At 41.5% G+C, this 24,439-nt stretch overlaps 1 protein-coding gene across 4 annotated transcripts in view; it reads right to left on the bottom strand.

The window, feature by feature from the left end:
* Positions 1-905: 905 nt before the first annotated feature.
* The window catches only part of MAGED1 (MAGE family member D1), a 59,679-nt gene continuing 36,145 nt past the window's right edge, over positions 906-24,439 (bottom strand). For 2 of the 4 annotated variants that reach the window (XM_004606467.2, XM_055122529.1), the window contains 12 exons: positions 6,951-7,024; positions 5,522-6,229; positions 4,190-4,858; positions 4,011-4,074; positions 3,724-3,803; positions 3,474-3,565; positions 3,195-3,274; positions 3,061-3,103; positions 2,736-2,798; positions 2,090-2,204; positions 1,296-1,681; positions 906-1,112 (listed from right to left, as the gene is read on the bottom strand). In XM_004606467.2, the coding sequence (XP_004606524.1) occupies positions 1,304-1,681; positions 2,090-2,204; positions 2,736-2,798; positions 3,061-3,103; positions 3,195-3,274; positions 3,474-3,565; positions 3,724-3,803; positions 4,011-4,074; positions 4,190-4,858; positions 5,522-6,229; positions 6,951-6,995 (2,337 nt within the window). In that variant the 5' untranslated portion in view covers positions 6,996-7,024 and the 3' untranslated portion in view covers positions 906-1,112; positions 1,296-1,303. Of the gene's footprint in view, positions 1,113-1,295; positions 1,682-2,089; positions 2,205-2,735; positions 2,799-3,060; positions 3,104-3,194; positions 3,275-3,473; positions 3,566-3,723; positions 3,804-4,010; positions 4,075-4,189; positions 4,859-5,521; positions 6,230-6,950; positions 7,025-7,535; positions 7,689-24,439 lie in introns of those variants that run through there. The other 2 variants (XM_055122530.1, XM_055122531.1) reach the window with 2 other exon arrangements.

Here is a 24,439-nt window from a genome sequence, read left to right as displayed (position 1 = left end):
CCAGTCAGAAGTTAGTTGTCTGTGGTTGAACCCATTCATAGATAATGTGGGAATGAGCTCTTTCTCACAGAGGAAACTTTAGTATTCACATGTACCTGGCTCATTGTTCTCTACTCCCACTCCCAGATCTGAAATTACTTTCTTTTTCTCATGGCCAATGCAACTTGAGTCCCAGGAACCTATCTGTAAAAACAATTCTCACCCCTTTAACCACACATTGGACCTTGTAATTTCCTAGTGTTCTACCTCCTCTGGCTTTTAATGCGAACTTCCCATGACTTTCACCGATTCTCATTAGGCCAGTTCTTCTAATGCTACTCTAAGTAGCCTAGTATGTATTGTATATTTATATATGCAGGCATATATACATATAATATATATAAATAAAAGTAGTATAAAGAAAAACCATTTGTATATATATGTCTATAATAATGATTCGCTGAATTTGTATTTATTTAATAAACTACAATACTTCTTAAGGACTGGAGGTATAGCGCAGCGAGTAGGGCATTTGCCTTGCACACAGCCGACCCGGGTTCGATTCTTCCGTCCCTCTTGGAGAGCCTGGCAAGCTACTGAGAGTATCCTGCCCACACAGCAGAGCCTGGCAAGCTCCCCGTGGCGTATTCGATATGCCAAAAACAATAACAACAAGTCTCACAATGGAGATGTTTACTGGTGCCCGCTCGAGCAAATCGATGAACAACAGGATGACAGTGACAGTGCTAGAGTGCTACTTCTGAAAACTTTGAGTTCACTGATCTCTCCTTAGTTTCCTGACTTATTAATTAAATCTACTCAAATTTCTACTTGCTGAAAGCTGACCTGTCCCTCAAGTTAGAGGTCTATCTCTTCCATATAAACGTGGTGATTTCTTCCCAAACATGAAAAGGGAGGACATCTAATTCACTTTGCAGAGTCAATGTTTATTTTTGATACCAAAACTTGACAGCACACAAGAGGGGAAGCAATAGACAAGGAACAGCAAATAGATTTATCTTGCATGCCACTTTGAGTCAACAGGACGTGGCTCTCTAGATAGCTGTGTTCAGAAGGAATTTGAGGCTTCAGCCTCACTCAGGGGAAAGACTATTGCAACTGATTAGCAATATCTGTGAACATAAGAAAGAAAAATGTTTTTATATCATTAATAGTAATATGGAAAAGTAAGTGCTTCCTCCTACTTTCCTCTTTCCCCCCACAATATTCTGAGGTTTCCTGGCTTGTGCACATTAATACATTGCCATGAACTCTCCCAATGAGTCTAACAGCCCAATCTGAAGTAATATACCTACCTAACATCTCACTCAACCCAGAAGAAACCAATGGCACCAAAGTTGGCAGCAAAGTTAGCACTGGCTGTGCTACTAGGGCCAACTATGGGGCCAGCGAAGGTCTGAGGAAATCTGGAGCGGGCATTCTGGTGGTATCTGGCCCAGAAGGTAAATGGGATTCGGGCCCAGGGATCTCCAAATTCTCCTTCCTCGTCCCAGGTCAGCAGCTCAAACTCAATGTCATCCCAGCTCCAAGGCCCAGATACTGCCTCATCTCCAATTCCCATGCGGGTTCTCGCCTCAGCCCGGGCCTCAGCCTCAGCTGCAGCAGCATCCAGAGCATCCAAGGCCTCATCCGCAGCCTCCATGAACTGCGCAGTCCAGTCGCGAGGGTCTCTCTTCTGAACCTGAAAGGAATAGGAAATAAAACAAAACCCAAATAGTATGTTAACATTTATTGAGCACCTACCCCATACTTAGTGCCCTCCTTTTTAAAAATATTTATTTATTTTTTAAATTTTATTGAATCACCGTGAGATAGTTACAAGCTTCCATGTTTGGGTTACAATCAAACAAAGATCAAACATCCATCCCTTCACCAGTGCACATTCCCCACCACGAGAGAGAATGGGGTATATTGTCTGCCATAGTGCCCATCTTTGTGCTATTATTTTTACATAAGTATCACTTATAATGTGGCACCTAAGTGCCGCATTGTAGTGTGCAATACCAACATTACATTCCAGCTTTGTGCTTTTCCCAGTCAGTCTCACCTCATCTTTCAACCTATCAAGTCTGAAGAACTTCCTTATTACCTCAGCAATGAATCTCAGCACTTTCATCTTGCTAGTCTCATGGTAGGAACGGAGGCCCCAGAGAAACTCATACTCAGGAGGGTTACTGTTGGGAACTCGTCTATAGTCCAGATACCTTAGGAAGTGCAAAAAGGTTTTTGTTTCTAATAAGTAAGGCAGGTAATGAATCAATCAATAATATTTCTATATTTTCAAACCTCAGTCCACTGGCTCATTTCTAAATACAGTGTAACTACCCTTTGTATTAATCATGGTTTGAACCCCAGAGCCAGTGCTTCATCAAAACATGAAGGAGAGACATGTGTAGTGTCACAGAATGGAGAACATATCACATCACTCCCTTAGTTCCAGCCCAAGTTGTAGGTACTTGCAATCTTGTCAGTGAGTCACAGATAGCCATGTAACTATCATTATGTGAAAGTATAAAAGTCTCAGCCAGGCTCAGTCTTAGAAATCTCTATCATAGGGATAGTGGACAGATTTCCCTTGAGAGATAAGAATACTGAAGACTAAACATGATATTTAATATTCATGGTACATATGCTGTTCTGTATACATAGGAATAGGTATAGTGTAAGAAATGAGTGTGAGGAGGACTTTCTGGGAACTCCTGAGAACCAGGCAAAGCCCCTTAAGCACCACTTACTTCTGCTTAACAAACTCGTAAGTGAGAAGTTTCCTCAGATCTCCAAGGAGGGGATGTCTCACCCTGATAGTAAAAAGAAAAAAACACAGTCAATGATGGTAACATTCCCCAAAGTGAGAAAAATAAATAAACAGCTTTTCCAGCAGAGATCAGAGATGAGAGAAGAGGCAAAGATTTTAGGACTATTTTCTCCCATCCATCCAGTTCACATACTTGGGCTGTTATTTCCCCCAAACTAATCACCCAAGAACATCAGGCTGATGCAATCCTGGGACCATCCTCTGTTGCCAAAGGATAATATAAACAGATAAAAGCCCAATCATACCCAGGACGCAGTCCCATCTTGCGTAGTGCCTCCCAGAGGACAGCTGCAGCAGGAGGCAAGGAGAAACAAGAGAAGGAAAATGAGCATGGAAATCAGGCTGAAGCCAATCCCCAGCTGCAGGTTTAGCGACTCACCTTCAGTAGCACGGTTGCCATTCATGAAGATAATACCCAAAATCACCAAGAGGAGACCCAACTTGGGTGTGTCTTTGGTCCTAAAGAAGTACAAAAAATATATTTTAAATAGCCATTTGTATGAGACACCAAGCTAGTTACTCCTCTGCTAGGAAGTAATTAAACCTCAGTACTGCCCATGATCTGCTCTGTGCTCAAAATCATAGAACATGACCCGAATAAAATTCCAGGAGCAGGTAATCTATCCCTGAGAAAAGCAAGGCTCAACCCCCATCTTACGTTCCCAGTATGCCAGCCAGGGACTCAGGAGTACTGATCAGAATATACAGGTGTTCTTCCTTGTCAATTTCCTTCAACTGAATTCCAAATTTCTACAGGGGAAAGAAAATAGACTATGTAATTACAATATAATTCACAAATTACCCATTCTCAGTTGCTCTCCTCCCCATGAGACTGCCCCCAAGTGCCCCATGAGTCTTTGCAACTGAAAATTCCACCAACAATTCTGCTCCCAGGGCTGCTATCTCACCTTTTCCAGGACAAAACATGCACGTTCAATGATTTCTGGGTAAACATCAGCATATTCACGAATGATATCCCTCAGCATTTCTGTAGGGAGAAGAGCCTAAGCTGAACAAAAGCCACAGAACTACAACACCTTTGTCAGTTCTGCCGTGTGAAATAGAGTTCTCAAGAATGTCAAAGAATCAGCCATGAAGAAGACTGAAGGAGATGCAACATACATGCTAGGGGTTGCACACAACACAAGGAATAAAGGGAAGGGCAGAACTCTGGGAGATGACACTGGGTGCCTACCTGAGCGCTTGATGGGCACCTTTGTATAATCTTTAAGCATCAGGTACTTGACCAACTTATTTGCCTGGAAGTGGGGAAAGGTAAATCACTAAAGTTAGATATTTGTCAAAAACTTGGCTTACTTACAACTGGAATGATGACAAAGATGAGAGGCAAGACGCTACTGGAATATTTCTTACTCTTTCCTGAAGAAGGGTCACATCTCGGGGCTGTGAGGCACCCATGTTCTGTGAGGCACGATTGTTGGGAGAGGGGCGCAGGTTTGGTGAGGGTCGCAGGTTCTGCCAGTCTGGTGGAATTGGCCAATCAGTGGGGATCCAGTCAGGTGGCAGTGGCCAGTCGATGGGTAATGGCCAGTCAGGAGGTAGCGGCCAGTCGGGCGGCAGCAGCCAGTCGGGAGGGCCCTGCCAATCTGGAGGACCCTGCCAGCCAGGAGGGGTTTGCCATCCAGGTGGTGTCTGCCATCCAGCTGGATTTTGCCAAGCCAGTGGGTTTGGCCAGACAACAGGGCCAGGCCAGATAATGGGGTTAGGCCAGATCACCGGATTCTGCCAGATCACTGGGTTTGGCCAGATCACTGGGTTCTGCCAAGTAACTGGGTTTTGCCAGGCTGGTTGGGTCTGCCTAGCAGGGGGATTCTGACGTGCTGGTGGGGTCTGCCTGGCAGTCTGGTTCTGCCAGCCTGATGGGTTCTGCCAAGCCAAAGGGGTTTGCCAAAGAACATTGGGGGGTGCGCCAGGTGGATTCTGAGTGGTTATTGGAACCGGTGCAGACCTCCAGGTCCCTGTAGACAGTGGGGCCCGCCTCTGATCCCCACTGTTGTTATCTTCCACATTCAAGTTATTAATCTGCATCATCAAAGAGAAGGAAGGTCATCCATCACTCAATTCTGCATCCTTACCCTGTCTATTCCAAGAAGGCTCCCTTTAAAACCTTCATCTGCATAGTAGCCTGATCCACTAGCTAAAGGTCACCCTGAATTGGGTTTGTCTCTCACTGTTGTTCAGGTTTGAACTCCAATTCTGAAACAGGCCATGAGCAACCCAAGGGTGGGGTCAAAAGATTCTCCCCCTTACTATATCCACCACAGGCACTGCTTGTGCTTGTGCCACCCTGGATAAATCATTCAAATTACTTCGCCTCTTTGGGTCTTACATTTCCTTCTCTTTTAGCTGACACTTTAATTTCAAGCTGGTATGATGTACCTTGGATATTTAGATATAGATAACCCATGTGAATGTGCTTCACCTAAGACCTACCACAACACAATTATCATAAAAATTGAAAATAAATTATATGCAGGTTGAATGTATTATGTATTCATGTCTCTCCCCATCACTCTATATACACTCAGAGGGTCAAAATGCTCACATTTCACTTATCACCCCCTACAACCCAGCTGCATACAGATAAATGTATGTAGTTATATATACACCTACACTCTTTTGTTTGGAAAAATGAACCTGAGAAGGTGAGAACCCAAAACGAAATATAACTACCAGGGATCTCACCTTGCGGGTCCTCTTGCCCCGAATTATAGTCCTGGACTCCAGATTTTGAGCTTGGGAACCATCTGTTGGTGTCTGTGCAGTTGCACCATCAGATTCAGAGACACCCGGGTCAGCCTCTATGTCAGCTTGGGAAGAGATCATCTTGCCCTGGTTAATAATCTGGGCCTGGGCATCAGCAACTGGGACTTTAGAGGAATCATTCCAAGCCTTGAAGGCTGCCTTGGGCTGAGTATTAGCCATCTCACTGGCACTGAGAGATGGAGAGAAATTGTAGGTGGCACTTGGGCCCACCATAGTAGCAGTATTCTGAACCTTAAAAGCAATTTCAGACTTATTGGCAGTTAACTCATTGGTAGTTGCTGCCTGGGAAAAATCATAGGCAGCATTGGCATTTTGGTACTTATATGCTGCGTTAGGTGGGATATTGGGCATCTCCTTGGCATGGAGAGCCTGAGAGAAATCATAGGCACCATTCGAGCCTTTTGTGATGGCATTCTGAGCCTTAAAGGCTGTCTTGGGCCTAGCATCAGCTGTTGAAACCTGAATATCAGCCATCTCACAGACCGTTGGGGGTTGTGAACTCTGGGGACTAGCATTCTGCCGGCTGGCAGCTGCTGTGGCCTGGTTGGTAGGCGGAGCCTCTGAGATCTGGATGGCCTCCATCAGGGTCTGCATAAGCAAGGCGCTGTCTTCTACCGAGGCCTCATCCTGCAAACACAGGGGGGGGAATTAAATCTCTGGACCTCCTGAGCAGACACTTGAAGCAAAGGGTGGGGAGAACAGCAGAGGGTTAAGTGTAGGCAGGCGACTGGGGGAAATGGAGGGCTGATGCAGCTCTCAATTGCCAGGAGAGGAGAAGGAAGACAGAATGGTAACAAATCTAACAATTTGTGTGCTGGTAGCAGAGTGGAGCAGAAGCTGAGGGAGGAGTGGGGCGAGATGAGAAGTGTGTGGACAGGAACTGGGGGCGAAGTGTAATGTGAAGAGCGAGGTCAGAGGCCAAGCTCAGGGAGTGCACGGTGCAGCAGGAAGGGGGCGGGTCCAGGACATTTCAAGGAGTTGAGAATGAGAAGGGTCTTAGGGGTGGGAAATGGGAGGAGAGAGGGAGGAGGAGGCGAGCAGGTGGGGGAAGGGAAGCCGGCCAACTGCTATCCAAGCATCAGGACTATGGCGGGGGGATGGTTCTTTACCAACCCGCATTTTCTGGGCATAATGCCCTATTAACAGAGTCTCCCTTTTCTCTGAGCAGGAACTGATAGCAGAACAGGGACGCTCCCACCCCGCCCCGGCACACATAAACCATGGTAATTTAAAAGACGACACTCTAGGCACAAGGAGAGCAAAATCGGATCCAGACTTTCTGGCAGCCGGAGGAGCACAGGAGGAGCAGACGACTGAGGAATTGTTGGGGTGGGGGTGGATATCTCACCTGGAAGCCGAGGAGGCCCGCACCACGGTTCATGTTCTGAGCCATGGATCCAGTCCCTCTGGCAAGAGCAGAGCCTGGTGGGGGGGGGAGGAGGAGTTGGGGTTACACCAAAGGGCAAATACGCAGGACCAAATTCAGGAGGAGAGGGTGCTGAGGGCTGATTGTGGGGGCGGATACGGTGCTGAATATGAAAACCGGCTGACCAGACAGGGGTGGGGAAAGTGAATGGGGGTCCGAATGGCGATTCCGAGGATGTGACGAAGATAAGCGTCAATACTGGGGTTCAGATAGGAGAATTCGGGGGAATGGGTCGGGATTCGGGTTTGGGAAATTAAATGGAGATTCCCAATAAGGAGGACTCGTATAACAAACAGTACAAACCGACGTCGAGAAATCTACAGAGAATTTGCAGGATGGAAGGGACTGGACGGGTGTAGAGGGCGAAGAAGGGAGGATCGGGGAAGGGGTGTGAATCAGGGTTTGGGTAGTGGAAAGGGAATCAGAATCCGGGGTAAAGGGAACGGAATGAAAAATGAGGAGCCCGCACCAGGGGGGCAGATGCCCTGTCTGGGGGCTGATTCTCACCTTGCCTCAGGCCCCAACCCCAACCCCCTCGTAGCCTCCCTTCTTCACGACTCAGGGGATCGGTTCTGCTGCTCTCGCGCCTCAGCAGCCGCACCCTCTCCTTGTCCAGGAGAAAATGCCAGCGCGGCAGCGAGGTTGACCCCGCCTCTTCGCCTAAGAGACCGCCCACCGCCTCCGGGGGCTCTGCGCATGCGCACAGCGCGCCCGCGGAAGTCGCGGCCCGCCCGCTTCCCCAACAAAAGCCTCGTTCCGAATCCATGACGCGCATGTGTGCGGGGCGGCAGGCCCGCCTCCGTGCCAACACACCACCCCGCCGCCAACCGGGTCGCTAGTATACAGCAGTCCCTCCTCTCCGTCGCTATCCCCTCCTCCCCAAACAGATGCGCTAGGCCTCTAGGTCCCACCCCTTGCCCCACACGCCGCCCCCCCCCTACTTTTTTCCGCAATGCGGAATCCTGTCCTTCCCCTCTCAGGGTCCCTTCCTGGCAGGTCGGCAAGCATCGCCACCCCCTTGCTTAGCAACAAGCACACACAGCTCTTCACGCAGTCGCTGTGTGGGGTCTGTAATTGCAACAAGTGCTAGGCTCCAGCTAAGCTCCCGAGTAGGGACCCAGCAAGAGCAATGGCCAGAGAGCCTGTTGAAGAGAAAAATGGTGAGGAGAGAGAAAGGGTGAAGAGAAAAAGGTCTGTGCCGATTATACAACCCCAAAGCCCCCACGGCTCTCGGATTTAAAAACATTAGATTCTTGCCCCTTTGTGCAGCTCCAGCCAGGAGTGTGGAGGTGGGGAAGGTTTATCGCACAGCTTGTATCAGTACTGTCTGTACTGGGCTTGTTTTCCTCTCCCGGCAGCCCAGGAGGGTGGATACAGACTTTCCATTTAGCAGATCGGGAGTGTGAGGCACGGGAACATGATGTGAAATAGTCAAGGCCACAGAGTCAGCAAATAACAATTTCAGGGGTCTGGATCTTCCTGACTACAAAACCTAGGTTCAAGCAGAACTAGCTGTGATAGGATGCTGCCCGTCCGACACTTTTTCAGAGGCAAAACTTAACATTTTAACATTGGTGCTAAAATATGCTTGTCCTTTCTTGAGGTCTTGAGGCTCTCAGCCATGTCAACTCTTCTGTGGGTTTATGCAGGCGTGGGAACTGTCTTCGGAGGCCCCTCCTTTATCGGACTAGAAGGCCTTTTTTTTTCTGTGAGTGGCACACAAACATGCAAGCCTGAGGGCTTCCTGTTACCCATTGGAGCAGCAAGGAACTTGTATGTCTGAACCAAGACGAGTTCTGATTCACAGTAAATGTTTACCTGGGTTTCTTCCAGAAAGGGGCCTCAATTCTTGCACTGGAGTGATTCACCAGTCTGTCACTAGCTATGTGAGTCAGCTCAGTTCACTCCATTTCTCTCAACTGGGTTCCCAAATATGCAAAATGGGAAGCATGGGGTGCATTTACCAGAATCCTACTCAAGGACACACATATGCTGTGCTTTCAGAGTGAGTGAGGAGACTTAAAGAGGGTGCATAAAATGTTACGCAGTGGTGATGAATCATGTTGAAATAATGATTTCCAAAAATCCCAAGGTTGATCTTTGTTCCTTTCATATTTATTCTGGTATCAGATCCTACCAGGATACTGTGTAGGAATGGAAGTTAATGCTAGGATGCATGGAAACATTTGGTTCTTAAGGGCCAACATCAATTCGGCCTGGCTGGACGACTTCCCGTCATCTGTTGCATAGCAACCTCCCCTGTCAGCTCCCTGTTTTTCCTCAGCACTTCCTCTGTAAAGTGTCTGCAGTACAACGTGAGCCGACTAAGGAAAGGCGGTCTGAAACACCACCTGCTTCCATATCTGTATCTCTAGTCTTGACTTGGCTTAGCAGTTTTTGATGCTAACCCTATTTGCTCACCTTATTTCTCAAATTTGGTCTCAATATTTTCAAATTAACAGGCCCCTAACTGATTCCATTGTATAGATGTCCTACCCCTTAACGAGTTTCTCTTTTAGTCCTACTTCTCAACAAGTTTCTCCTTTAGTCATGCATTTCTCTTCCCATTTGAACGAAAGCCTTTTAAGGATATGGGTTGTTGTGTTTTATTTATTGTTCTATTCCCAGCTTCTAGAACAATGTCTAGCATAGTTAAAGTGCTCAAAAATATGTTTAGAGAATGAAAGAATCCCACCATTTACTATTCTATTAAATAAACCTGAGGCATTCTTTGTCTCTCATAGATTCACTTACTCGTCCTCAAATATTCATCATTAATTTTTTAACATGTTCTAAATATTTTAGAAATTATGTTAACATTGTTCCAAGACTTACCATATTAAAATGATTTATGCTTTTAATGTAAATATATATATATATAAACTAACATAAATGGGAATATTTTCAATTTCATTCTTTGCTCTCTGCCTCCTTTTTTTCACCTCATCTACTAGAAAAGCATTTACCAACCCTTCTTATGTCTTTTAATAACAAGTCATGCTTTTCATTTTACAGAACTTAAGATCATGATTTATTTCAACACACTGATTTACCTTAATTAGCCCTAGTCTTTCTTGTTCAATATTTTGCATTGCTGCATAGTATTTCATGATAGAAATGCACCATACTGTATCCAAATGTTTTCCACTGATTGCACTTATGGTTTAAGTTTACTGCTATAGATAAGGGTACACAAAAATTAACAATGCCATAAAATACTTGATCATGCATTCTTCTATTTTAATGTTTGCTATTCATATGACACTGAATAAAAATGAATTATATAAATTTAATACATACTAATTAATATAGAAAATTTCCAGCTTTTGGCAACCTGATAAATTTTATTGGTATTTTCTTGCGACTTTCATTATAGTTTAGGTAAGTAATGTAACATGTAGTCAGATTTAATGGCTCTATTAGATTTCTTTTATAACAAGCCAGTGGAAGCCTTTATCCTATAGAGGCTTATTGAAATCACTTGGGGATTGATATATTTATATTTCTTTCACAACTTTAAAGTAATACAGTGAATGTACTCAAGACTCTGCAAACAGTCTGACCACATAAGCCACAAAGGCTAGTGTTCACTTTTCCACATTCCCTTGGAAATTAAGAGAAAGTGATATAGTAGTGTGGCAGGGTCCTGTAGGCCATCTTTGGTTGCAAAGACTCATTAAGAGTCATAAAATTCAGAAAAGGTGTCAGACTACAGGATGTGGTTCATTACAGTAAAAAGACAGTGATTTTTTGGTTAGATTACCATTTAGATTTTTTTATCGTATCATCATGAGATAGAGCATTACAGAATTGTTCATGATTGTGTTTCAGTCATAGTGTTCCAACACCCATCCCTCCATCAGTGTAATTTCCAGCACCAGTGTCCCCAGTTTCCTTCCCACACCTTCAAGCCACTCCCCACTCCCGCCTGCCTCCATGGCAGGCACCTCTCTTCTCTTTCTATCTTTCTCTCATCTTAGACATTATGGTTTGCGATACAGATGCTGAAAGCTTATCATGTACATCCCTTTACCTTCTTTCAACACTCAGGTCTTGTCCAGATCTATCACTTCCAACTAGTAATGATATGGACCTTTCTCTATCTCCTTCCATCCATCTCCCACACCATTCATCTCCCACACCATCCATCTCCCACACCATTGACCAACCATTGACTCACTTACCATTCATTGCTGTTGGGAGTGCCTACTGGTCCAGCCATTTTGGAAAACAATATGGATATTCCTCAAAAAACTAGAAATTGAGCTCCCATTTGACCAAGCAATACCACTTCTGGTAATATACCATGAAGGTCTAAACACAAACAACAGAAAAACCTCCTGCACATCTATGTTCATTGCAGCACTATTCACAATAGCCAGAATCTGGAAACAACTGCCTGGGAGAAGAAGTATGGATAAAGAAACTATGGCACATCTATACAATGGAATATTACATAGCTGTTAGAAAAAACGAAGTCATGAAATTTGCCTATAAATGAATAGACCTGGAAGAGTATCATGCTGAGTGAAATGAATAAGAAGGAGAAGGACAGATATAGAATGACTGAATTTATTTGTGGGAGATTAAAAAAAAGTACCAGGGAAAACGGGCCAGGCAGACTGGTCAATGGTTAGAGACTGATTGAAATGAGCAGTAATAAATGGTGCATATGTCACAGTCCAGAGGAGATGAGGTTTGGACTTTCAGTTCTCTCAGTGGTGATGCATGGCCAGTTCTTAATTTTCCCAGCACTGTCCTCACAACTTTCAAAGTTCACCCAAGACTTGGTACTTGGGGCTTTTAAGGAGGATTAGTCAGGTAGGTGTGGAACATCTGCGTAACTATCCTTATTTACTCAGTCCCCAACAATGCAGAAGTCAAATCAATACTGCAAAGCCTCAGGTTCTAGGTGAACAAAGATGTCTAAATCAGGAAGGAGGGCTTAAAGGTAATTTTCCATGAGCTAGTCAAGAGCTGGACCTCTCCTTACAATGTGAAGACCTGTGATTGAAATGCACAGGGTTTGAACACTGCTGAACAGCCAATTCAACTCCTTTACTTTATAGTCATAACTCTTAATCTGACACTGTCTGAAAGAAGTGATTAAAAGATTCAATGACAGAATTCACTGCCGATGCTGTGATGATAGAAGTTGCAGCCACAAGCAAATTTAATTTCACTAATTCGAAGAGATATGCATAAGTCATGCTTATCACTGCATTATTTATAATATCCAGGAAATGGAAAAAATCTAAGTGCCCATCAACTGTGGATTGGGTTAAGATGCAGTATGTCTACACAATGAAATGCTCTTCAGTTATTAAAAAAAAAGAAATTCGACCATTTGCAATAGCATGGAAGGATCTAGAAGGTATTGTGCTTGTGAAAATGACAGATGTATAAAAATTTCCACGATTTCATTTGTATGTGGAAAAACCAAAAAAGCAAAAGGAAAAATACCTTCAGGAAGGAAATAGAAAAAGTGTAGGTAAACGGGAAAAACAGAGAAACTGTAGTAAGAAGGACTGAATTGGACTTTGAGTGCCAAAATTAACAAAAATTATAATTTCCAATGATGCAAAGCTGAAACTTTTTTAATGTTTTAAAGCAATGTTACTTAACTGTTTTAGATGGGGAAAATAACACAGTAGGACTCTACTATATACCTATCTAAAAAAGGGTGGAGGAAAAATAACTTGGGTGAGGGTGTTACATTCAACAGTGCTCAGAGCTCACTCTCGGCAACAGTTGGGGGACAATGTGGGTTCCTGGAATCAAACTCGATAAGCCGGTGTAAGGCAAACACATTGTCCACTGTACTATCTCTTCAGGTCCGGATGGAAATAAGAAAGAGAGGGAAAATGAGAATGAAATCAGATTTTCGGAGCAGCAATCAATGGTAGCAGAAATGGGTAAACATCTAGTATTCAGCGTGTAGTGGTGCCAATAATGGAGTTCAACCAGCTAAAACTTATGCATGAGTTTTAAAATCACAAGGTCAGCAATGTCTTGAAAATTATTATTATTATTTACTTATTATTGAATCACCACGTGGAAAGTTACAAAGCTTTCAAGCTTAAGTCTCAGTTACACGATGCTCAAACACCCATCCCTCCACCAGTGCACATATTCCACCACCAAGAACCACAGTAAACGTCCCCCACACCCCCCACACACCCACCTCGCCTGTGTAGCTGATAAATTTCACTTTACTTTCTCTTTACTTTGATTACATTCAATATTTCAACAAAAAACTCACTATTATTGTTTGGAGTTCCTCCTCCCCCCCAAAAGTCAGACCTGCTGGAAAGGAAGCATTAGATAATTTGTTTTCCATTGCTAAGAATGAAGAGATATGAGGTTGTGTGGTCACCACAGCGGCCGCGAGGTTTTGGATTTCTGTATTTTAGTATTTTAGTAACTAAGTCCATAGGAATTTCTGCCAGAAGTTGCATCATTGCTAGCTCGTACCTCTCTGCTACTTTATATTCCACATATGAGTGCAATCTTTCTATGTCTGTCTCTTTCTGACTCATTTCACTCAACATGACACTTTCCATGTTGATTCACTTATATGCAAATTTCATGACTTCATGTTTTCTGACAGCTACATAGTATTCCATTGTGTAGATGTACCAGAGTTTCTTTAACCAGTCATCTGTTTTTGGGCACTCTGGTTTTTTCCAGATTGTGGCTATTGTAAACAGCGCCGCAATGAATATAGAAATGCAAATGTCATTTTTACTATACCTTTTTACCTCTCCAGGATATATTCTCAGGAGTGGAATTGCTGGGTCAAATGGGCGCTCAATTTCTAATTTTTTGAGAATTGTCCATATTGTTTTCCAAAATGGCCGAACAAGTCGGCATTCCCACCAGCAGTGAAGAAAAGTCCCTTTCTCCCCACATCCACGCCAACACCAGTTGCTTAAAAAATGTTTTTGTTTTATGTATATTACTAGTATAATTGCTCGTACTAGTATTCATATGATTTCATGTAAGAGCATTCTAGCACTTGGACTGGAGCAATAGTACAGCAGAGAGGCTGTTTGCCTTATTCGACCAAACTGGGTTCAATCTCCGGTGCCCCATATGATCGCCCCTGCCTGCCAGGAGTGATCCCTTAACACAGAGCCCAGCATTGTCCCTGAGCACTGACAGGTGTGGCCCCACAAGCCAACCAACTGAAAACAAAACATTATAGCACCTTACTCTTGGCTACAGTGTAAACTCAATCCCCTTTATTTGGCGTATTTACATTGATAAGTATTAAGCCCTCTTGATCTATTGAACTTTTTATCAGTACTGAAAGACCATCCTTATCTCAGTATATTGTTTAGCTTAAATGCTAGGATACAAATATGACTGTCCCTACTGTTTTAGTCCATGGTTAGCCTGTTTTCTAACCATTCTATTTTCTAACCATGCCTATTTTCTAACCATTCTACCTGAATCTGCATTTATCATGGGAATTCAAATGAATCTCATTCAAACAGTGGGAAATAGAATTTTTTTTCATGATTCATCCAGTGATTTTGTGTCTTTGATAGTGTCCAGCTGCATTTGGAGAAATTACTGACATGAAGGAATTTGTTGCTATTTTTTTAGGATTTTGGTTACTTTTTCCTTTTTATTCTAGCTAATTCTGCAAAGTCTTTAAGAGCTGGTTTTAATGTAACATTAAGAGCTGGTTTAGACACAACAAATGTCTTCAGTTCTCGTCTAAATGTTTTATCACTCCTTCATATCTCAGTGAAAGTCTTGGAATGTAGGGAGTTCTTTATCAATGAGTCATTTCACTCAATACTTTGAATATATAATTCCATTCTCTTGCTTATATATTTTCACTTGTGAAATCTGATGTAACTCTAATTTTTCCCTATTATATGATTTTTCTCTCTTCCTACTTGGAGAGTCTTCACTCTTCCTACTTTAAGAAGACTGTCTCTGTTTTTTGTTCTTGCCATTCTGACGACAATGTTTCTCAGTATTGGTATTGTTTGCATGTACTGCAACTGGCAGTCTGGGCCACCTGGATTAGTGTACTAACCTCCCTCTCCAGACTGGGGAAATTCTGAACTATTATCTCTCCAACCCGCCATTCTTGTCCTTTCCTTCTGTTCTCTTGCTCTAAAATTCCTGAGTTATTCTTCCCTGGGTGTTTCAATGACATCTTTCCAATTCTCATATTTTTCTCAATCTCTTTCCTTTCCCTTTTCTTTACTGATGGAGTCATGCACTGTCTTGGAGGTTGCTTCATCCATTCTGTTCTGCTGACAATACTTGGTTACTTTAGTCTTTATTTTCTTTATTTATAATTGAATAAATGAGTTCGTTCATTTTTTTTTTTTTTTTTTTTTTTTTGCTTTTTGGGTCACACCTGGCGATGCACAGGGGTTACTCCTGGCTCTGCACTCAGGAATTACCCCTGGCTGTGCTCAGGGGACCATATGGGATGCTGGGATTTGAACCCGGTCGGCCGCGTGCAAGGCAAACGCCCTACCCGCTGTGCTATCTCTCCAGCCCCGAGTTTGTTCATTTTTATCAGACTTCAGATTTATTGATTACCTATTCAATTTTTTGGTTTAAGATCATTAAACAGTGAGATTATTGTTTTAAAGTCTTTTTTAGGCAGTGCAAAAGATCTGATGTAGATGAGGCTCTCCCTGGACTTTTGTTGGCTTCTATCCACCTAGCTGAATTACTTTGTATCTCCTCATTGTTCCTGGTGCTCCATCAACTGCAGGGTGGGAGTCCAGCGACTCTGAGCACAGAGCATCTCTCTTCCCATGGATTGAAAATTATTTTATAATTTTACTATTTAATATTTTACACTTTGGGGGGTTAGAGAGATAGTACATCAGGTGAGGCACTTTCCTTTCATGCAGCTGACGTAGGTTCAATCCCGAGCATCACATATGGTCCACTAAACCCAAAAGCAGTGACCCCTGGGAACAAAAATAGGAGTAACTCTTGTGCACAACTGGGGTGATATTTTTCCCCCACAAAAATTTATGCATTTTCATTTTGAGATAATAGATACATACAAAATGCAAAAATAGTACAGAGAGCATATATACTATCCTCCAAAGATCATTGATAGTAATTTTGCTTTGAGCCCACACCCACAGACTTACTGTGTTCTGTGCTCAGGAGTCACTCCCAGTGGTGCAAAGGTATCAGGGATTAAAACGAAGTCAACTGAATGCATGCAAGGCAAGCACCTTAACTCCTGTACTATCTCTCTGGCCCAATATAATTTAATACAATATCAAAATCAGAAATTTGACATTGATATTCTATGTATAATTCTATCACTTTATAATATGTGGAGGTTTCTATAGATCACTACAGCTTAAAATACAAAACTCAGAACTACTCTATCATCACAAAAAGTTCTAAACTTGAAATCATACCATATGTCAGATTTTGAGTAACTTTATTTTTGCATTGTAAAACTGTGAAATACACCCAAGTCATGTATATATTGATAGTTTGTTTTTTACTGCTGGGGACTAGTCCATGGGCTGCAGCGATAGCACAGCGGGTAGGACCTTTGCCTTGCACTCAGCCAACCCGGGTTCAATTCCTCCATCCCTCTCGGAAAGACAGGCAAGCTATCCCGCCCGCACGGCAGAGCCTGGCAAGCTACCCGTGGAGTATTCGATATGCCCAAAACAGTAACAAGTCTCACAATGGAGATGTTACTGGTGCCCACTCGAGCAAATCAATGAACAATGGGACGACAGTGCTACAGTGCTATATATGCCATAGTTGGTTCAATAGATTATGTGACATCTGGATGATTTCCAATTTGGGGCTATTATGATTAAAGCAGCTATAAACATTCATATATATTTTTTTCTATGAAAATAAGTGATTATTTCTCTGGGATAAATAAATTCCCAGGAGTAAACTACTGGTATGTAGGGTAAGCGAATATTAGTTTTATAGAAAATTGCCAAACTCCCAGAGTTTGTATCATATTATATTCCCACCAGCAATATGTGAGTGATCCATTTTCCCAAGTCCTTGACAGTATCTGTTGTCAGTTGTTTTTCAGCTACTCTGATAAATAGAAAGTAACAACTCATTGTGGTTCTAATTTGCATTTCCTGATGACTAAGGATACTGAACACTTTTAACTATTCCTTTTTCTTTGCTATTGCTGTTATGATGAGTGGGAGTCACATGCATGCTTCTCTGTGATACTCTTCTGGTTGTGGTACTCTCACATTCCATCTCTAATGTTTACTGGGGTTGGCACATTTTTTCTAATTACATGGGCCGCACTCCCAGTAATACTCAGACAAGGGTGCAAGAGGTTTTATGTTAAGGCTTGAGGATGCAGTACTGCTAAGGCCCCATGGTGTCAGGGACCACCCCAGCCACCCCAGTAGTACTTTGGTGATGAGGTCACATGTTGCAGGGTGGTGATGCAGGAGGACCTCCAGGACTGCAAACAGAAATGATCAGGAGGTCATGTAGTGCCAGGAAACAAACCTGGGGTGGGTGCATGCTAGGCATGTGTTCTAACCACTGTACTGTCCCCACCCCCTGAGTTGTAGTACTTGTCGGGAATCTTACACTTCAGCTGTGGTCATCACGCACACCTGTCTGTGGCATACTGAAGGTTGCTCACTGTTGTGGCAGTAAACAACAGGAGCCAGAGACTGCTTGATATATGCAGGCAGCACCAGGAATCAAATGTGGGGCTTCTCAGGCTTGCCCAGAGGATGCTTTTGTCGTGAAGTTATTCCTGAGAATGGGTTGAACATTTTTATATGTGTTTATTTATGCCTTCCAGGCATTCTCTTTAGTGAACTGTCTGTGTCTTTTGTTCATTTTGTGATTGGATTTTTCTTTCTTTGCTTTTTTTTTCCTTGAAGTGTTGAGTCTTGAGAGTTTATAGCATTTACATACCAGTATTTTGTCACAGGTATGGGTATGATTTGAAAATATTTTCTCCTAGTTTGTAGTATGTTTTTTTCATTCCACTAACAGAATCACAAAGCAGAATTTTAAGCAAGCTCAATTTACTGATTTTCCTCACTTGTCATGGTTTTGGTGTCACTTCAAAGAATTCTTAAACAATCCTTAGTATCTAAAGATTTTGTTTTATACTCTAAAATTTTTAACTTTCAAACCACAAAATTTTATATGAAAAACTTTCATAGAACTCTGTCATCCACTTGGATTTAAATTTTGAATGAAATATAAAGTTTAGGTTGAAGTTTAGAGGAGAAACAGCTAATGATATTCAAGCATTCTAATACAATTTCTTTAAAAGGTAATTCTTCTATTGGGGGAATACTCAATTTTCTTTTTGATTTTTATTTATATCATCTGTTTTCTTTGGAGACTTAAAATATTTCTTTGACAAGATTTTTTTAAAATTTTTTCTAAGAAGGCTCACAGAAACATTTAATATTAGCTTTTAAATCATTACATGATATTAATGTGTTTTGTATGTTTGATGTCATTTTTTTCATTCAAGTTGTGGTTATCATACTTCCTGACATGACAATTGATTTTAAGTTATATCCTGGATAGTTTGCGTATTATGAGAAATTAGATATTACTTTAGTCTTCAGTTTTTATGTGGAAGTCCACATTGCCACTCAATTTCCACTAATATTTGGGAGATAGAGGCTCCCTATGGGCTAACTGAGAGTTCTTGCTCCATATTAAGTTTTTACTGATGGCACTCTGATTAGGAGAGAACTGGAAGCTTAATTAGTGAACGGATGTCACTGGTACAATTGCCTGGTGATAAAGATTCTGACTCTTTACTAGTGGGTTATTTTTTCGGAGGGGACACCACATCATTGTTATAGAGAAAGGCATCTTATTATCACCCATAAGAGATGTAGATCCAGGTTACCCAAATGGTCTCTGGGTTTTATCCTATTCCCAATTTCTAATCACCCTTCTTTGATTCTCTGTCAGGAGATTGGAGACCTCATTACAGCCTGGCAAAAGTAGAGGTCTCTAGTTGGCTTTTGCTCATAGGGGTGGAAACATTGTCTTTCCTGTGGTATTTATCAAGAACAGAGTTGTTTTTGTCTAAACACACACATTCCTATGATGTCATTTTCTTCTATATAGAGAGACAGTATAAGTGCTTGGGCATTTTTGTGTGTGGCCAGAGCCCACTAATGCTTCCATCTTCCCAGCTCCTACAGCAGCTGGTCTGAGATATATGCTCTAAAAAATATCTAGGAAGCTGACTACCATGTTGATCAAGACCCAAGTTCCCCAGACTGTATGCTACTTTATCTCCAACATTCAGAGTCTTATTTTTGCTTTTATCATTCAACAACCACGGGATGAATAGAGGAAAGTTCATCTACATCCTTCACTTTTCTTCTAGAAGTCTTCAATTCTTTTCTTTTTAAAAATAGGACCTAAGGGGATTTCAAATATATAATAATACTCTAAAAAGAACAATTTGTTTTATGGCTTTTCTGTTTTTCAGCACAACCAGTGGTGATCACCAGTGCTGCAGAAAAGTATTCAGAGGACTATGTGATGCCAGGGATTAAACCAAAGCCTCCCATACTCAAAGGATGCCCTTGGTCCTTTGAGCTACCTCTCTGAAACCACCCTCCCCGAAATAACTTGAGCACTTCGTTTGCAATATCTACAAGATTTATTTTGCATCTTACATGATTTGCTGTAATATTTGGAACAATATTGGGTATTGATTTCTAGAAGTAATATCCATTTTTATCCTTTTACATGACTAACGGTTTCACTACCATATGTGTTTGTTTCTATTTTATAACTAGTTTTAAAAATTGTATGTAGTAATTTCTTTCTTATATTGTACACAGAGTTAAAGTAATGTATTTTAAGTTACTCATAATGCTTTCCTCTTCTTTATTCACAAATCAAATCCATCACCTACTCCTGTTTGTTTTACCAGTTTAAATATATCTGACCTCATTTCTGTTTTTTCATATATTATCATCTTGTTAGGAAGGAGTATGAAGAGAAAGATATGAAGAAAGAAGTATAAAAAACATGATGAAGAGGAAGAAAGAGAAGAAAGAACAAAAGAAAATAAGAGATAAAGATTGAAGGACAGCAGCTTCACATAAATGAAACTGTGAAGATAAGGAGAACAAAGAGACTTCAGAAAGAATGGATACCAAATTGAAACAGAAAAAGTAGGCAGAAAATTGATTTTAGTAAAAGTAATAAGCAGAAGGGAGAAGAGTTATTATTCTGACATTCAACTCCCTATAATATCGAAATAGTTGTAAAACTGTGTAAGGCGAACCAAGGCTTGCAATGCCAAATGGCTCAGTAATTTCTGTTCTAAGTCTATTATCCTATTCAGAATAACCAGTAATTTCTATTTTGTAGTCTCGTGGCCTTGCCTAGGAAAAGAGGCACAAATCTACATTTCTACAAACCAGCCACCCAGATGAGATCCGGCGCAGCCGCACACGAAATGGCTCCTCTGTTCCTTAAAGACTATGATCCTGGAGGGCTACAAACCACTTTTGGCACCCAGCAGCTTCTTATAGAAATGCATCTAGACTGTAAATTGAGCTACATGCCGCCCCGGGAGGAGAAAGGCTTTTCTCTCTAGACCTTTCCTTTCAGAGGGGTGGCGGCAGCGGCGGAGGTGGCACTTATGTGGCGACCGCCATCTTCTAGACCCCACTACCCAGAGGTACGAGCTTGCAGTGATGTGGTGCGCAGGAGATCTTGCACACTCTCCACCCAGACAAGATCCGGAGCAGCCACACACGAAACTGTGAACTGAGCTAAAATATCAGAAATCCAAAGATGATATATTCTTCATTCTCAGCAATGGAAAACAAATAATCAAATGATACCTTTTCAGCAGGTTTGATTGTTGGGGGAAAATTCTAAATAATAATTGTTTTCTGTTGCAGTTTTGAATGTATTCAAAGTATAGAGAGAATAAAGTGAAGATCATTAGCCACACAGGTGGGGGGCGTTGGAAGGGGGTATACTGGGGTTCTTGGTGGTGGAACATGTGCACTGGTGAAAGGATGGGGATCTGATCATTGATTGACTGAGACTTGAACCTGAAAGCTTTGTAACTTTTTTCACGGTGACTCAATAAAAAAAATAAAAATGAAAAAAGAGTACAAACAAACTAAAATATCAATTACTTTTCTTGGATCTGACAAGAAAACCAGGTTTCAGCAAAACACCCTTCTTTAGGGAGAGAGAAATCCAGAGTGTCAGGGATCTGCTGTCCTGAAGCAGAAGCCACTAAGAGCCAACAGCTTGCAGAAACACTTAGTTCCCATTAGATAATACATAACCAGTTTTCAATAAAAAACACAAGGTACATGAAAAACAAAAAAAATATTAAGATCAAAGCAAGCACCATACTCAGATATAACAACTCTTTAAATAAACAAGGGGTTTATTATATTATGATTAATATGTTAAAATATCTAAGGAAAGAGCCACATAACATACTATAACAAGTGGGTAATGTAAGCAGAGGAATTCTAAGAGATAATGAAAATGACTGCAAGAAATAAATATCTCATTAACTGAAATGAAGAATGTCTTTGATAGGCTCATTAGTAAACTGGACCCTGATGAGGAAAGAACTTGTGAGTTTGAAAATGGTAAAAATATCTGTCCATTTTCTTAAACTGAAATACAAGCAGTAAAAAAACGAAATATTCACAAATTGTGAGACAATTTTAAAATATGTATTATAGGCATAACTGGAATACCAGAAGGAAGGAATGAAACAGAAAGAAATACTGCAAATAATAATGGCTAAGTATTTTTCTAAATTAATGAAGATAACAAATCACAGATCCAGGAAACTCAAAACACCAAATTCTGAAAATATTTGCACAAAGGTGCATCCTATGCAATCTAATGAAAACCAAACTAAAGAGTTCACATTGAAAGAAGGATAATCTTATAACCGAATAAATATTATGAATTTCTCATGTGAGAAAATGAAGTGAAATATTAAAATATTAAAAGAAAAAACAATTAACCTTACCTTTTCTATCTAGGAAGTATGTCATTTAAAAGTGAAGGAGACAAGGCATATGACTCATTGGTAGAGGTCCTGGGTTCAATCCCTGGCACACCAAAAAAGAGGCACAGCAAAAACCCCACAAAAAAACACACTATTCCCTGGAGCCACAGAAAGAACTCAACAGGCTCAACTCATGCTTTGCAGACACAAGATCCGTAGAAGTGCATATTATCCCCTGAGCACTGCCGGGAATGATCCCCAAGAAAAGAGTTGGGGCGTAGCCCCTGTGCCCCACCAGGTATGACCAAACCTCCCCCGCCCCCAAATTATTTTGAATAAACAACTGAAACATTAACGTGAAGAGAAGCTGAGAATGTGACTCAGCAACAGAACATTTGTCTTGCATCTGTGAGGCCTTGGTTCAATCTCCAGCATCATACAAAAATTATATGTATTTATTTAAAATTAATAGTAAAGTGAGCCAAAGATACAATACAGTGGCAGAGCACTTGCATTGTATGTAAATGATTACGAGTTCAGTCTTCAGCACCCAAAAAGGTAAAAATATAGGAGAAGCTGGAGAAATGACTCAAAATGTTGGGGGGCATGCTTGCTTCTTAGAGCCCCAGGTTTGCTCTTTGGCATTATCTACATGGTGCTCTGAGGACAATTAAGAGTGCTCTCTACCAAAACAAGTGATGAAGAAGTAAGGACTTTCTCAGACAAACAAAAACTGAAGGAATTTATCACAGTACATTTATCTCTGCAAAAAGTGTTGAGATTTTTAAGCAGAAGAAAATGAAACGTAGTATAAGCATGGAAATGCAAAAGACAAGAGCATTAGAGAGGGAATAAAGAAAACCTTCCTTGAAAGAGGAAAGAAAAAATAAATTGTAGAGGGTTGAGGATGCTTTCATCAAAGCAAATGTATGCAAGACATTTTCCATTATTAAACTAAAACTATTTCATTACTGAAACCAGAGAGATAGTACAAAAAGTAGAGTGTTACCTTGATGGGACTGACCTAGATTTTATCCTCAACACACATATGACCCCTGAGCACTTTCAAGGAGTGAACTCAGAGCAAAGAGCCAAGAGTAAGCCCTGAACACTGCCAGGTATGGCGCCCCTGGCCAAATCTCATCATAAGTATGTACCAAAGAAAAAACTTTTAAAGATAAAAGGGGCCGGAGCGATAGCACAGCGGGTAGGGCGTTTGCCTTGCACGTGGCCGACCCGGGTTCGATCCCCGGCATCCCATATGGTCCCCCAAGCACTGCCAGGAGCAATTCCTGAGTGCAAAGCCAGGAGTAACCCCTGAGCATCGCTGGGTGTGACCCAAAAAGCAAAAAAAAATAATAATAATAAAATAAAGATAAAATATGTCATGGTACAAAGTTAAAATTAATAAACAAAAGAAAGCATAATATTGCTTCAGATAAAAATTTCATTGCAAGTCCATGGAGATGTTAAGACATGTTAAGGGCTAGTACACATATTTTGCACGTGAGAGACCTAGGTTTGATCCCTGGCACCAGTGGGAGGCAACACCTGAGAAACATGCCAGAATTAGCCCTAGAGCACCACTGTGTATGACTTAAAAAAAAAAAAAAACAAAAACAAAAAGTCCAATGTTGAAGGCAAACAGTATAAAATACAAATAATAATTTAACAGATGTGCAAAAATAATAAAAATCATAGCATAAAATTATACCACTGCTTTCTATGTAATTTATATTACAGCTATATGTATTGCAATTACATGCTGGGAAACTAACGATAAACAAAAAAGAAGTATTACCTGCTTTCAGAACTAAGGGACCTCAGTCGAGCCAATGTAAAAAAACTGAATGTAAGGCGCTAGAGCAATAGTACAGCGGGCAGTGCATTTGCCTTGCACGCAGCGGACCCGTGTTAGATTCCCAGAATCCCATATGGTCCCCTGAGCACCGCCAGGAGTAATTCCTGAGTGGAAAGCCAGGACTAACCCCTGTGCATCGCTGGGTGTAACTCAAAAAGCAGAAAGAAAGAAAGAAAGAAAGAAAGAAAGAAAGAAAGAAAGAAAGAAAGAAAGAAAGAAAGAAAGGAAGGAAGGAAGGAAGGAAGGAAGGAAGGAAGGAAGGAAGGAAGGAAGGAAGGAAGGAAGGAAGGAAGGAAGGAAGATTGAATCTAATCAGTCCATCAATTTTAAGAAATTTTGATGTCAATGGCCAAAAGGCACATGAAAAAATGCTTCATATCACTAGTCATCAGGGAAATGCAAATCAAAACAATGAGATATCATCTGACACCACAGAGACTGGCATACATTCAAAAGAACAAAAGCAACCAGTGCTGCTGTGGATGTGGAGAAAAAGAGACGCTCTTTCCTTGTTAGTGGGAATGCCGACTGGTCCAGCCTTTCTGGAAAACA

Source organism: Sorex araneus, chromosome X, assembly GCF_027595985.1.
Source record: "Sorex araneus isolate mSorAra2 chromosome X, mSorAra2.pri, whole genome shotgun sequence".
Taxonomy (NCBI): Eukaryota; Metazoa; Chordata; class Mammalia; order Eulipotyphla; family Soricidae; genus Sorex; species Sorex araneus.
Note: the sequence above shows the minus strand (reverse complement) of the source record. Positions and strands in the feature narration are given on the sequence as shown.